The sequence below is a fragment of the Saccoglossus kowalevskii genome, chromosome 7, assembly GCF_978046115.1.
Source record: "Saccoglossus kowalevskii chromosome 7, keSacKowa6.1, whole genome shotgun sequence".
NCBI lineage: Eukaryota > Metazoa > Hemichordata > Enteropneusta > Harrimaniidae > Saccoglossus > Saccoglossus kowalevskii.
The window spans coordinates 7,481,288-7,498,305 of NC_140647.1; the positions used below are offsets into that span (position 1 = coordinate 7,481,288).

Sequence of the window (17,018 nt, forward strand, 5' to 3'; positions counted from 1 at the left end):
TCTACAATCTTGGCACATGTGAACTGTATTAGAAGCCCATCTACAATCATGGCACATGTGAACTGTATTATAAGCCCATCTACAATTATATCACATGTGAACTGTATTAGTAACCCATCTACAATCATGGCAGATGTGAATTGTATTAGAAACCCATCTACAATCTTGGCACATGTGAGCTGTATAAGAAGTCTGTCTACAATCATGGCACATGTGAACTGTATTAGAAGCTCATCTACAATCTTGGCACATGTGGACTGTATTAGAAGCCCATCTACAATCATGGCACATGTGAACTGTATTAGAAGCCCATCTACAATCATGGCACATGTGAATTGTATTAGAAACCCATCTACAATCTTGGCACATGTGAACTGTCTTAGAAGCCTATCTACAATCATGGCACATGTGAACTGTATTAGAAGCCCATCTACAATCATGGCACATGTGAACTGTATTATAAGCCCATCTACAATTATATCACATGTGAACTGTATTAGTAACCCATCTACAATCATGGCAGATGTGAATTGTATTAGAAACCCATCTACAATCTTGGCACATGTGAACTCTATTAGAAGCCCATCTACAATCATGGCACATGTGAACTGTATTATAAGCCCATCTACAATTATGGCACATGTGAACTGTATTAGAAGCCCTTCTACAATTATGGCACATGTGAACTGTATTAGAAGCCCTTCTACAATCTTGGCACATGTGAACTGTATTAGAAGCCCATTTACAATCATGGCACATGTGAACTGTATTAGAAGCCCATCTACAATTATGGCACATGTGAACTGTATTAGAAGCCCATCTACAATCTTGGCACATGTGAACTGTATTAGAAGCCCATCTACAATCATGGCGCATGTGAACTGTATTAGAAGCCCATCTACAATCATGGCACATGTGAATTGTATTAGAAACCCATCTACAATCTTGGCACATGTGAACTGTCTTAGAAGCCTATCTACAATCATGGCACATGTGAACTGTATTAGAAGCCCATCTACAATCATGGCACATGTGAATTGTATTAGAAGCCCATCTACAATCATGGCACATGTGAACTGTATTAGAAGCCCATCTACAATCATGGCACATGTGAACTGTATTAGAAGCCCATCTACAATCATGGCACATGTGAACTGTATTAGAAGCCCATCTACAATCATGGCACATGTGAACTGTATTAGAAACCAATCTACAATCATGACACATGTGAATTGTATTAGAAATCCATCTACAATCTTGGCACATGTGAACTGTATTAGAAGCCCATCTACAATCATGGCACATGTGTACTGTATTATAAGCCCATCTACAATTATGGCACATGTGAACTGTATTAGAAGCCCTTCTACAATCTTGGCACATGTGAATTGTATTAGAAATCCATCTACATACTTGGCACATGTGAACTGTATTAGAAGCCCATCTACAATCATGGCACATGTGAACTGTATTAGAAGCCCATCTACAATTATGGCACATGTGAACTGTATTAGAAGCCCATCTACAATCTTGGCACATGTGAACTGTATTAGAAGCCCATCTACAATCTTGGCACATGTGAACTGTATTAGAAGCCCATCTACAATCATGGCGCATGTGAACTGTATTAGAAGCCCATCTACAATTATAGCACATGTGAACTGTATTAGAAGCCCATCTACAATCATGGCGTATGTGAACTGTATTAGAAGCCCATCTACAATCATGGCACATGTGAACTGTATTAGAAGCCCATCTACAATCATGGCACATGTGAACTGTATTAGAAGCCCATCTACAATTATGGCACATGTGAACTGTCTTAGAAGCCTATCTACAATCATGGCACATGTGAACTGTATTAGAAGCCCATCTACAATCATGGCACATGTGAATTGTATTAGAAGCCCATCTACAATCATGGCACATGTGAACTGTTTTAGAAACCAATCTACAATCATGACACATGTGAATTGTATTAGAAATCCATCTACAATCTTGGCACATGTGAACTGTATTAGAAGCCCATCTACAATCATGGCACATGTGAACTGTATTATAAGCCCATCTACAATTATGGCACATGTGAACTGTATTAGAAACCCATCTACAATCATGACACATGTGAATTGTATTAGAAACCCATCTAAATCTTGGCACATGTGAACTGTATTAGAAGCCCATCTACAATCATGGCACATGTGAACTGTATTATAAGCCCATCTACAATTATGGCACATGTGAACTGTATTAGAAGCCCTTCTACAATCTTGGCACATGTGAACTGTATTAGAAGCCCATCTACATACTTGGCACATGTGAACTGTATTAGAAGCCCATCTACAATTATGGCACATGTGAACTGTATTAAAAGCCCATCTTCAATCTTGGCACATGTGAACTGTATTAGAAGCCCATCTACAATCATGGCGCATGTGAACTGTATTAGAAGCCCATCTACAATTATGGCACATGTGAACTGTATTAGAAGCCCATCTACAATCTTGGCACATGTGAACTGTATTAGAAGCCCATCTACAATCATGGCGCATGTGAACTGTATTAGAAGCCCATCTACAATCATGGCGCATGTGAACTGTATTAGAAGCCCATCTACAATCATGGCACATGTGAACTGTATTAGAAGCCCATCTACAATTATGGCACATGTGAACTGTATTAGAAGCCCATCTACAATCTTGGCACATGTGAACTGTATTAGAAGCCCATCTACAATCTTGGCACATGTGAACTGGAAATAACTAATTGATGTTTTAGAGAACTTTTCTATGTAGAACCTGCATTGATACATGTATAATGATATCATTACCAACTCAGATTTGGTTTGAATGGAAGGTGGTTCAACCTCTAAGTCTTTTGAGAGGAGAGAGGGTCCATTTTTGCTATATTAGTTGTACCAAGATTTAGTTTTTCAGTCGGCTTTGTTTTATACATGTATCCTTATTCTTTGTCTGTAGGAGGAAGAAAGAAAAAAAGCAAAAAAAGCTAAAGAAACGTTACAAGTGTTTCTTGAAGCGCATCCAAAGATGAGTTCCACTATGAAGTACAGGTATAGCAAATTAATTGTACCTTGTCAATGTGGATTTAGTGACATGAACTATCACCTTAGACAATTTTTGATTTATGGTTTCAATTTTGTGAGATCAGTCGGGGGGAAAAAGATCGCCAGAGCAATTTTGTTGGCATTTTTATCTCAACATTGTTTGGACAGATTGATTTTCTTACACAGTAGTTCAAATTACACTTGGTTATGTAAAAACTATTAATTGCCGGACTCTTAATTTGTATATCCAATCTAATTTAAACCAGAGGTACATTACTTGGGGTTTGCAATGCGCATAGTACTGTATGGTGACATCATGCCAAGACCCCATTCAAGTCTCATCTCGTAGATAGCGAGACTGATGCTGCGACCTTCTGACATGACACAGGCGGTCTGTAATAAAACAATAATACATTAATAGTGAAAAAATGTACTACATCGAAAATGTACAGAAAATATAGTTATCGTAATCTGTCATATCGTGAGCAGCTATTTTGATCCATCTGGACATTCCAGTATTCTAGTTACCTCGGGCATGCGCATTTTTCTGGAACGATTATGCGAGAGTGAGATTGAAACGGGATCTTTGTATCATGTCACCATAGTTGCAAACCCCAAGTAATGTACCTCATCAACAATTTCAACAAAAGGGTGAACTACAATCTTTTTTATTTGCATTACAAACTCAACTACATGCATGTTGCAAGGAAAAATGTTTTAAAGCAATACATATAGATTTTAACATTTCCTCAGTTAATAAGTATACAATTAGAAAGCATCACAGTTTCAATGACTTGGCCACTATGTAGTTGAAAATTCATGGCTACTATATGTGGATGCCACAAGTGATGCGTGAATTCACATCTTTAATTGAATAACTCAATACATGTTTCAAGTTGTGTTAAATACATGTATGAATTTCTGATTGTCATGAAATTATTCTAGCAACAAACTTGCACTATATATATTCAGGGATAAATGCATAAATTATTCACTGGGTTTTAATTTAGATAAAATTAAATCTTTGTGAATATGTAAAATAACAATAAAAATCATTGTTTCCTTGACAAATTCATGAAATTAAAACATAGCGAACATGCTCAAAATAGTGGAATTTAATATCAGTACCGGTAAAAATAAATGTTTATACACTTACCTAGTTTTTGAATGGCCATCTTGGGCACAACTTGGATGGCACAGTGTTATTTTTTGGCAGATTTGCATACTTTTGACAAAGTTTGATCAGACTGACACTGTTGGTATGTGTGCAATTAAACCTGCTAATACCTATTAATTTGTACTCTTGAAAAAAGATTTTGCTATCTTATTATATCACATCATAGCGTTGTGCTTGATTTCCAATGGAAACAAGCTACAACACTTGAATTTGTGTCCCATCTACAATGGGAATGCACCTGAGCATGCACTGTTGTTTGATTTTGTCAACAGTGAATATAGGTTTATATCGGGAATTCTGCCAAGGTATAATAATGAGGCGACAACTGAATAAACTTTGGCATGTAAAAAAGCAATAATCATTTTTACCACCAATTTTCTGGACAAACTTAAAATATTTGAAATAATCTTCTTTTAGGAAAGCTTGTCATCTTTTTGAAAATGAAGAGGTGTGGAATGTAGTGCCTGAGCGAGAAAGGAAAGATTTGTATGAAGATGTTCTTTTCTTCCTTACAAAGAAAGAGAAAGAAGAAGCCAAGGCACTGAGGAAAAGAAACATTGATGCATTAAATAACATACTAAATAATCTTCCTAATGTGACACATCGCACCACATGGTCAGAATGTCAGCAATATTTGATGGACAATCCGGCTTTCACGGAAGATGAAGAGCTCCAAAGTAAGTCACATTTTTTTGGCTAGCTGTTCAAATTTTAGTACAAGTAATTGTATTTGATCTATTAGAAGTTTGTCTTCAATATATGTTTTTAATACCTATAATTGTTGATGTTTACTGAATTTTGAAAATATGACTTATTTCAAACATAGAAACAGAATGTACACACATGCTACTAATAGTGCAAATATGGTATTAATGTCACTGTTGTAGTATAGTCTTGTGAATGTCACATCAAAAATTCTGACTTGTATCAAACTGGAGAGAACAAGAAATTCTAGCAATGCTGCTTGTCTCACTGCATCACTGCTGTTCTCACTGCAATGCTGCTGGTCCAACTGCAATGCTGCTGGTCCAGCTGTAACACTGCTGGTCTCACTACATCACTGCTGGTCTCACTGCAATGCTGCTGGTCTCACTGCAACGCTGCTGGTCTCACTGCAACACTGCTGGTCTCATTACAACACTGCTGCTTGTCTCACTGCAACGCTGCTGCTTGTCTCACTGCAACGCTGCTGCTTGTCTCACTGCAGCGCTGCTTGTCTCACTGCAGCGCTGCTTGTCTCACTGCAGCGCTGCTTGTCTCACTGCAGCGCTGCTTGTCTCACTGCAGCGCTGCTGGTCTCACTGCAATTCTGCTGGTCTCACTGCAATTCTGCTGGTCTCACTGCAATTCTGCTGGTCTCACTGCAATTCTGCTGGTCTCACTGCAATGCTGCTTGTCTCACTGCAATGCTGCTTGTCTCACTGCAACGCTGCTTGTCTCACTGCAATGCTGCTGGTCTCACTGCAACGCTGCTGGTCTCACTGCAACGCTGCTGGTCTCACTGCAATGCTGCTGGTCTCACTGCAACGCTGCTGGTCTCACTGTATACTGCTGGTCACACTGCATCACTGCTGGTCTCACTGCAATGCTGCTGGTCTCACTGCAACACTGCTGGTCTCACTGCAACACTGCTGGTCCAACTGCATCACTGCTGGTCCAACTGCATCACTGCTGGTCTCACTGCAATGCTGCTGGTCTCACTGCAACACTGCTGGTCTCACTGCAACACTGCTGGTCTCACTGCAACACTGCTGGTCACACTGCATCACTGCTGGTCTCACTGCAACATTGCTGGTCTCACTGCATCACTGCTGGTCACACTGCAATGCTGGTGGTCTCAAAGCATCACAACTGGTCACTCTGCAACGCTTCTGGTCTCACTGCAACACTGTTGGCCTTGCTGAAATGCTGCTGGTCTAACTGCAACGCTGCTAGTCCCACTGCAACACTTCTGGTCTCACTGCAACGCTGCTGGTCTCACTGCAACGCTGCTGGTCTCACTGCAACACTGCTGGTCTCACTTCAATGCTGCTTGTCTCACTGCAATGCTAATGGTCTAACTACAATGCTGCTGGTCTCACTGCAATGCTGCTGGTCTCACTGCAATGCTGCTGGTCTAACTACAACACTGCTGGTCACATTGCAACACTACTGGTCTCACTGCAATGCTTCTGGTCTCACTGCAACACTGTTGGCCTTGCTGAAATGCTGCTGGTCTAACTGCAACGCTGCTGGTCCCACTGCAACACTTCTGGTCTCACTGCAACGCTGCTGGTCTCACTGCAACGCTGCTGGTCTCACTGCAACACTGCTGGTCTCACTGCAACGCTGCTTGTCTCACTGCAATGCTAATGGTCTAACTACAATGCTAATGGTCTCACTGCAATGCTGCTGGTTTCACTGCAATGCTGCTGGTCTCACTGCAATGCTGCTGGTCTAACTACAACACTGCTGGTCACATTGCAACACTACTGGTCTCACTGCAATGCTGCTGGTCTCACTGCAACGCTGCTGGTCTCACTGCAACGCTGCTGGTCTCACTGCAACGCTGCTGGTCTCACTGCAACGCTGCTGGTCTCACTGCAACGCTGCTGGTCACACTGCATCACTGCTGGTCTCACTGCATCATTGCTGGTCTCACTGCATCACTGCTGGTCTCACTGCATCACTGCTGGTCACACTACATCACTGCTGGTCACACTGCAATGCTGGTGGTCTCAAAGCATCACAACTGGTCACACTGCAACGCTTCTGGTCTCACTACAACACTTCTGGTCTCACTGCAACACTGCTAGTCTCACTGCAACACTGCCGGTCTCTGCAACACTGCTGGTCTCATTGCAACACTGCTGGTCTCATGCAATGCTGCTGGTCTTACTGCAATGCCGCTGGTCTCACTGCAATGCCGCTGGTCTCACTGCAATGCTAATGGTCTCACTGCAATGCTAATGGTCTCACTGTATACTGCTGGTCTTACTGTATACTGCTGGTCTCTCTGCAACACTGCTGCTTGTCTCATGCAATGCTGCTGGTCTCACTGCAATGCTGCTGGTCTCACTGCAATGCTGCTGGTCTCACTGCATCACTGCTGGTCTCACTGCATCACTGCTGTCACACTGCATCACTGCTGGTCACACTGCAATGCTGGTGGTCTCAAAGCATCATAACTGGTCACTCTGCAACGCTTCTGGTCTCACTACAACAGTGCTGGTCTCACTGCAACACTGTTGGTCTCGCTTCACTGCTGCTTGTCTCACTGCAATGCTGCTTGTCTCATGCAATGATGCTTGTCTCATGCAATGATGCTGGTCTCACTGCAACGCTGCTGGTCTCACTGCAATGCTGCTGGTCTCACTGCAATGCTGCTGATCTTACTGCAATACTAATGGTCTCACTGCAATGCTAATGGTCTCACTGCAATGCTAATGGTCTCACTGTATACTGCTGGTCACACATGCATCACTGCTGGTCTCACTGCATCACTGCTGGTCACACTGCAATATCAGTGGTCTCAAAGCATCACAACTGGTCACACTGCAACGTTGCTGGTTTCACTGCAACACTGCTGGTCTCACTGCAACACTGCTGGTCTAACTGCAACGCTGCTGGTCTAACTGCAACGCTGCTGATCCCACTGCAATGCTTCTGGTCTCACTGCAACGCTTCTGGTCTCACTGCAACGCTTCTGGTCTCACTGCAACACTGCTGGTCTCACTGCAACACTGCTGGTCTCACTGCAACACTGTTGGCCTTGCTGAAATGCTGCTGGTCTAACTGCAACACTGCTGGTCCCACTGCAACACTTCTGGTCCCACTGCAACACTTCTGGTCTCACTGCAATGCTGCTGGTCTCACTGCAACACTGCTGGTCTCACTGCAACACTGCTGGTCTCACTGCAACACTTCTGGTCTCACTGCAACACTGCTGGTCTCACTGCATCACTGCTAGTTACACTGCAATATTAGTGGTCTCAAAGCATCACAACTAGTCACATTGCAACGTTGCTGGTTTCATTGCAACACTGCTGGTCTCACTGCAACACTGCTGGTCTAACTGCAACGCTGCTGGTCCCACTGCAACACTTCTGGTCTCACTGCAACGCTTCTGGTCTCACTGCAACGCTGGTGGTCTCACTGCAACACTGCTGGTCTCACTGCAACACTGCTGGTCTCACTACAACACTGTTGGCCTCGCTGAAATGCTGCTGGTCTAACTGCAACGCTGCTGGTCCCACTGCAACACTTCTGGTCTCACTGCAACGCTGGTGGTCTCACAGCAACGCTGGTGGTCTAACTGCAACACTGCTGGTCTCACTGCAATCCTGCTGGTCGCACTGCAACACTGCTGGTCTCACTGCAATGCTGCTTGTCTCACTGCAATGCTAATGGTCTAACTACAATGCTAATGGTCTCACTGCAATGCTGCTGGTTTCACTGCAATGCTGCTGGTTTCACTGCAATGCTGCTGGTTTCACTGCAATGCTGCTGGTCTAACTACAACACTGCTGGTCTCATTGCAACACTACTGGTCTCACTGCAATGCTGCTGGTCTCTCTGCAATGCTGCTGGTCTCACTACAACAGTGCTGGTCTCACTGCAACACTGTTGGTCTCGCTTCACTGCTGCTTGTCTCACTGCAATGCTGCTTGTCTCATGCAATGATGCTGGTCTCACTGCAACGCTGCTGGTCTCACTGCAACACTGCTGGTCTCACTGCAATGCTGCTGATCTTACTGCAATACTGCTGGTCTTACTGCAATTCTAATGGTCTCACTGCAATGCTAATGGTCTCACTGTATACTGCTGGTCACACATGCATCACTGCTGGTCTCACTGCATCACTGCTGGTCACACTGCAATATCAGTGGTCTCAAAACATCACAACTGGTCACACTGCAACGTTGCTGGTTTCACTGCAACACTGCTGGTCTCACTGCAACACTGCTGGTCTAACTGCAACGCTGCTGGTCTAACTGCAACGCTGCTGATCCCACTGCAACGCTTCAGGTCTCACTGCAACGCTTCTGGTCTCACTGCAACACTGCTGGTCTCACTGCAACACTGCTGGTCTCACTGCAACACTGCTGGTCTCACTGCAACACTGTTGGCCTTGCTGAAATGCTGCTGGTCTAACTGCAACACTGCTGGTCCCACTGCAACACTTCTGGTCCCACTGCAACACTTCTGGTCTCACTGCAACGCTGCTGGTCTCACTGCAACACTGCTGGTTTCACTGCAACACTGCTGGTCTCACTGCAACACTTCTGGTCTCACTGCAACACTTCTGGTCTCACTGCAACACTTCTGGTCTCACTGCAACACTGCTGGTCTCACTGCATCACTGCTAGTCACACTGCAACGTTGCTGGTTTCATTGCAACACTGCTGGTCTCACTGCAACACTGCTGGTTTCATTGCAACACTGCTGGTCTCACTGCAACACTGCTGGTCTAACTGCAACGCTGCTGGTCCCACTGCAACGCTTCTGGTCTCACTGCAACGCTTCTGGTCTCACTGCAACACTGCTGGTCTCGCTGCAACACTGCTGGTCTCACTGCAACGCTGCTGGTCCCACTGCAACACTTCTGGTCTCACTGCAACGCTGGTGGTCTCACAGCAATGCTGGTGGTCTAACTGCAACACTGCTGGTCTCACTGCAATGCTGCTGGTCGCACTGCAATCCTGCTGGTCGCACTGCAATGCTGCTTGTCTCACTGCAATGCTAATGGTCTAACTACAATGCTAATGGTCTAACTACAATGCTAATGGTCTCACTGCAATGCTGCTGGTTTCACTGCAATGCTGCTGGTCTCACTGCAATGCTGCTGGTCTAACTACAACACTGCTGGTCTCATTGCAACACTACTGGTCTCACTGCAATGCTGCTGGTCTCACTGCAACGCTGCTTGTCCCACTGCAACACTGCCCTTCTCACTGCAACACTGCCTGTTTCACTGCAACACTGCCGGTTTCACTGCAACACTGCCGGTTTCACTGCAACACTGCCGGTCTTACTGCAATGCTGCCGGTCTCACTGCAACGCTGCTGGTGTCACTGCAACACTGCCGGTTTCACTGCAACACTGCCGGTCTCACTGCAGCAATAGCATGTTCCTTATATTTTTACAAGCCATACACAACTGCTTTTAATCAGTCCGTAAATAAAAAGTTTTTGGCATGTAATACAAAAATTTTTTCGTCATATCGTATTTATCCCAAAAATTGTCAAACATGGAAAATTGCCAAAAATTAGGGGTGGGCTTATGCCCGGATATCCCCTGCAAAAAAAAGAAAATTCGCGAAAATTGACAACACTCTGATCGAACTGAGGGAATAGAATGGCAAATGAATACATGCAACAAAAATAAATGAATAATATGCAACATTAGAAGTATAACAAAAATAATTTATTACTTATAATGTGACAAATACACCAGAAATAATAAAAAAGGATTTCCCTACCACAAACACGCCCAATACGCATGAACTCAATGAACTAAAATTCCAGGGGTTAAGTTGCGTAAAATTATTTCCAGTTTGGCACTTTTAATTCATGTCTGATCACAATAAAGAGACAAGAAAAATTGGAGTGCAGCAAACAACTCTACTACAATGGCGCATGACACTTTTGTTTATCGTCTGTCAATCATCTTGGAACTTTAATCATCTGCTTTACTGATTGGCTAAGAATGATATCACTACTAGTGTTTCATCATAGAGGTCAACAATGCTTTCTTATCTGACTAGACGCTCATCAATCATGGTGAAAGTTACCATTCAGTAGGTTCCTGCCTTTGATCATTGAACTGAATCTTGTTTGCAGTATAGCAAGACTCCTTTCATCACCTTGTATTACTGTTAGAGTTGACATATAAACACCTTTCTGTTTCACTAGCTATGGACGCCATCAATAACACCTCAGACAATATTGACAATATGCCTTCAATTCTTTTTCCCCTTTTATATGTTCTATGTTATAACAGATTTCGATCTATCATTGATTAAGGATGTAGTAGACTTTCGTTGGGCAAAATAGAAAAAGCTTGATAAAAATAATAATAATGATTAATGACTAACAATTTTTACATGTTATTGTAGCCCTTGCAACACTCTTCAAAAAATTATGATAACACTAATGTCAACATTAAGTAGGTCACGTGACTGCTAAATAAACACAATCGATTGTTCTGCTATTTTTACTGCTACTAGAAAACGAAAACAGTTAGCCAATATATTTTTATGAGAAAAGGAAGACTACAATGTTCTTAACAATAATGTAAAAGAGATAGTTTCTGAATTGTTTGGTTTATATAATAATAAAAGTAGATATTCTGCCTGCACTTTTAATTTAATTTTGGATAATTCAGTGACAACAATGTAACTGACAAAGCCCCTCAACTCAGTGACAACAATGTAATTGACAAAGCCTCCTAACTCAGTGACAACAATGTAACTGACAAAACCTTCTAACTCAGTGACAACAATGTAACTGACAAAGCCTCCTAACTCAGTGACAACAATGTAACTGACAAAGCCTCCTAACTCAGTGACAACAATGTAACTGACAAAGCCTCCTAACTCAGTGACAACAATGTAACTGACAAAGCCTCCTAACTCAGTGACAACAATGTAACTGACAAAGCCTCCTAACTCAGTGACAACAATGTAACTGACAAAGCCTCCTAACTCAGTGACAACAATGTAACTGACAAAGCCTCCTAACTCAGTGACAACAATGTAACTGACAAAGCCTTCTAACTCAGTGACAACAATGTAACTGACAAAGCCTCCTAACTCAGTGACAACAATGTCACTGACAAAGCCTCCTAACTCAGTGACAACAATGTAACTGACAAAGCCTCCTAACTCAGTGACAACAATGTAACTGACAAAGCCTCCTAACTCAGTGACAAGAATGTAACTGACAAAGCCTCCTAACTCTGTGACAACAATGTAACTGACAAAGCCTCCTAACTCTGTGACAACAATGTAACTGACAAAGCCTCCTAACTCAGTGACAACAATGTAACTGACAAAGCCTACTAACTCAGTGACAGCAATGTAACTCCTAACTCCTAGTACTTTATCTGGGACATATGCACATGCAGTGGTTTAGCGATTCGATTCAAAATGGCCGACTGGCAGCCATCTTTTTTTTTTTTTATGCGGTATCTTGGAAGTGCTCTGTCAGTTTTCATTCAAATTTGGCACATACATGTACTTTATACATGTTAGGATGCATGTCCATGACAATTTGTAATAAAATCTGGTCAAGGATGGCCGATTGACAGCAATCTGACTTTTTCGCCTTACTACTATATTTCCACAATTTATGTACCATTTTTATTCGTATTTGGCACATACATCATACATATCAGTGTGTTTCATAATCAGATAATAACAGCTGTTTTTATTTTTGGCCATATTACTACTACACGGAACACGTAAACGGGGACTGTGTCATTTTCATTGACTTGTTGGTTTTAAAAATCTTGTCCTGACAGGCCATTTCATACTCATGATTTTCATTTCTTCAAACTGGTAATAATGCAATAACCAGTTTCTTTATTTCCAACTCGCAGTTAACAATTACAGCCAAAATCAGTTTAATTGTCCATATTCTATGATTCACATTAATCACAACAGTTTTACTGAGTTTGACTTTTATTTTAACAGACATGGATAAAGAGGATGCCCTAATATGTTTTGAAGAACACATCAAATCACTGGAACGAGTTGAAGATGATGAAAAAGACAGAGAACGTAATAGAATAAGGAGACTTCAACGAAAAAATAGAGAAGCATTCCTGGTGAGTGTGGATGTTTTTGTTTACTCTTGATGGGTGGTCTTGTCATCTGTAGATTTGAATTCTTTCTAAGCCTTTGACAACGTATCCAAAACATTACTGCAACCACGGTTAATCTGGGAACTATTGGGAATTTAGTTTGTTCATTTATGAAAGTTAAATGTATGAGTTAAGGCAAATGGTTCTAAATGACACCAGCTGTGCAACCAGAATTTCAGTCTCATGGCACTTTACAATATTTTACCCACAACAGTATACACATAGCAGTGTAGACTACTCTGCAAACATCCAGAATTGGGTTTAGATAACTGCCATTCTATCAGATGTGGGTTACGTGTCATCCTGTGTTCATAAATTGTAGCTCTATTTCGAATTACAACCTTAAAACTAAACATGTTATTCTTAATCAAGTTTCATATTTGTTGTTCAAAATTAACAGTGTGAATTCTAGCTGCAATAATTTTAGTGATCCACAAGTCCTTGTATAGTGTAAAAGTGAAATCTGCCAATTCCTACGATTTGCAGGTTCATCTAACAATTACGTAATTGAATTATGGACACCATATGTTTGTAATTGTTTATAGATTAATTTTTGATGTGAAATTAGGCTTATTACAAGTCATCGCATTTAAAGATCACTTAAACACATGTCTGATTCTAGGTATTCTTAGATGATTTACATGACCATGGTAAACTACATTCAATGTCACTGTGGATGGATTTGTACCATGTGATCAGCGCTGATCAGAGGTTTCATAGAATGTTAGGACAACCAGGTAAGAATATTTTGAGGCTAGATTGACAAGGTATGCATGTACAGTTATGTTTTGCCATTATTTTCTGGCAACTTATGTTATGTGATTTATACAAATAATTCTACCTTTGTTAGGGAAGAGTAGGAAATCAAACTCGCGGTTTACCGCGGTCATTACCGCGGTGGTGGTGGGTGCTCGCCGGTCGACCGCATTTTATGCAAATTTATGCATAGATTCCATGACCCCGGTTTACCGCGGTCGTGTGCGGTAGGCTCACATGGCAATTTACACCCTATTGTTAAGACTCTGAATGGACACAATAGACTGGGAAACTAAAGGTTACTTGCCGCCAAGTTCAAATAATAAAAATCGAGTGGTACCAGAAGATTGGAAAAATCGTCTCTATTAGTTCGCAGAAGAACACTATTTTATTTTCATGAGTCTTGGTATAACATCGCAAAGCAACCCAGAATAATGTAGACCCCACATAATGTAAAATATTATCACATTATTTTGGATTTACATCATGTATAGTCTCAGGATTTATTTTAAAAGATTAATGTTTCGCGTATACCAATATAATCGGGCGAAGTATAAATTCCAAGTGTAAAACACTCGATGAGAGGCCGCAGTTTACGTTACCTCGAGACCATGCACTAAGTAGGAAAAGCAAGCCGAAGTGTGTCGCACACTTGGTGCTACAATATATACTACAACAACTGGGTGATCAGCGAAAAAAATAGCGCACTTCTTGGCGAAACTGACTAATCTAATAAACCTTGGCCCAAGTTTAACCCCAAGTCACGCGCTGAACAAGTGGGTTGTTACCTTGGTGACCATTCGCGCTCCGCGCGTTGACCTTTTTATTATACAATCCCCATTATGCAAATTTTTACTGGCTCTGCGTTGCCTATGTAAAAATTGTTACCGTTCTGGTTGTGAATATTTCACCATTGCCGACGTGATAATGCGTTGCCTTCGTAATAATTACGCAAACTTATTTTCCATTGTTTACGTACTGGCTGTGAATATTTCAACTTTGCCGACTTGATAATGCGTTGACTTCGTAATAATTGCGCAAACTTGTTTTTCATTGTTTACGTATATACTGGCTGTGAATATTTCAACTTTGCCGACTTGATAATGCGTTGCCTTTGCAATAATTACGCAAACTTATTTTTTATACCCCTGTCGACACCTCGAGTCAGGCTGCTATCACCCTATCTATTTCAGTAATTGACAGTCTGTAGGTGTTAAGTTGTCACCTCCAACTGATTGAGCGGGCAATTAAATATGCGATAATACCAGACTTAGTTTTTCTACTTTAAAACTGACGGTAAAACACAATACAATCGTCTGGAGCCATCGAACTACGCGACTTAGTCGAAACCGCAACTTACAGCCTCAGAGACGGGGCCACTGAATAACTGTTGTTGATAATGATATTGTAAACAAACACGCACACACAAAACATTAAAGGCAGAAAAGTCAAGTCAAGAAACAACATTTCAAATAATAATAATTATGGTTTGACATCTATACCATTTTGAAATAAACTAAATTTCATGTAAATAAAATCCATGCGTTACAATTTACTGTAATTTCCAACTCGGGGCAGTGTACTTTGAACGCAGAGTATTCGATCGCTTACATTTCGAGTGAAAAAAACAAAACAACGTCAGGTGCTTTTGAACTACGTGCGGTTGGCACAGTAACGGGCAATGACCTCAGCGGTTCACACGCAATGAAATTCTAATCGAGCCAGCTAGCGTTATCGTACGGTATCATAAACTCAATAATTATTCATTCAAAATGCCTTTCACACTCACGAGTACCATGGAACACGAACTTGTAACAGAAAAATAACGTCTTTTGTTTAAAAAAGATTCTGTCAACCAAGAATACATGCGCAAGGCAAGATTTATGAAACGAAACAGAAAATAATCATGTCATTGTCAGTGCAATGCAGACAGCCTGACCTGTTTTGATTAGTTCGCCCGTTTCTCGTTTGCTGGCCATTTTTTCTGGAGTGTGACACAAATGGTGAACATGATACTGCCAAATCAATCAAGAACCAGGATACGGCTTGGATACTCTGAAACTTTGTAAATCGTCCTCTTTTCAATTGTAAACTTTATTCCAGTGTAATAAAGGTATACCTACATGTACCATGAACAATTCTATCGCATCACTTTGGAAATTTACGCTAAATACATGTACTAAATACTAAACAAGCGCACATACATGTATCGTATTCATTTACAGCATCGGATTTTAAAACAATGACTCGTGGAATCACAAAGAAACTGTTAAGTACGTATTTCACACATTACCGAGGACCGCGGTAGAGACCGGTACAGCGGTAGAGACCCCTAATTATAAGCAGTCCGCGGCTCTCCCCGGCGTTCTGCGGTTACCGCGGTGCACCGCCCGTTTGATTTCCTACTCTTCCCTTAGTTCCCGTTCGGACGTAGTCCGAAAACGGGGACTTATGGTTTGCCCTGTGTGCGTCCGTGATCACCTGTATCTCGAACATGCATGGACCGATTAAGTTCAAACTTCACTCATACATCACACATTATATGGGACATATGCACATGCATTTTTTCATGATCCGATTAACAATAGCCATATAGTGGCCATTTTAAGTTCGAAAATGCATCAAAATCACATTTTCACCATTCCGGATCTCAGTTATGCATGGACGGATTTTGTTCAAATTTGGTACATATATTAAACATAATAGGACCTTGATGCACGTCATTTTTTTTTTCGGATCAAGTTCGAAGTGGCTGACTGGCGGCCATTTTGTTTTAAAGAATTCAGTTTTGGATCCGTATCCGAAACATGCCTGGATTGATCGAGTTCAAACTTCACACACACAAGGTACATCATGTCACAAATATGTATGTGCATTTGTTTCATGATCTCATTAACGATAGCCAAATGGCGGCCGCTTTAAGGCCGAAAATGCATTGAAATCGCACATTTTCACCATTCCAGACCCGGATCTCAGTTATGCATGGACGGATTTTGTTCAAATTTGGTACATACATTAAACATAATAGGACCTTGATGCACGTCATTTTTCTTTTTCGGATGTAGTTCGAAATGGCCGACTGGCGGCCATTTTGTTTTAAAGAATTCAGTTTTGGATCCGTATCCGAGACATGTCTGGATTGATCAAGTTCAAACTTCACACACACATGGTACATCA

At 41.6% G+C, this 17,018-nt stretch overlaps 1 protein-coding gene across 1 annotated transcript in view; it reads left to right on the plus strand.

Annotated features, from left to right (window-relative positions):
- The window catches only part of LOC100378415 (pre-mRNA-processing factor 40 homolog B-like), a 43,725-nt gene that overhangs the window by 7,448 nt on the left and 19,259 nt on the right, over positions 1-17,018 (plus strand). The window contains exons 13-16 of the mRNA XM_085501014.1: positions 2,979-3,070; positions 4,659-4,918; positions 12,916-13,049; positions 13,708-13,822. Coding sequence (XP_085357140.1) covers positions 2,979-3,070; positions 4,659-4,918; positions 12,916-13,049; positions 13,708-13,822 — 601 coding nt within the window. The remainder of the gene's footprint in view (positions 1-2,978; positions 3,071-4,658; positions 4,919-12,915; positions 13,050-13,707; positions 13,823-17,018) is intronic.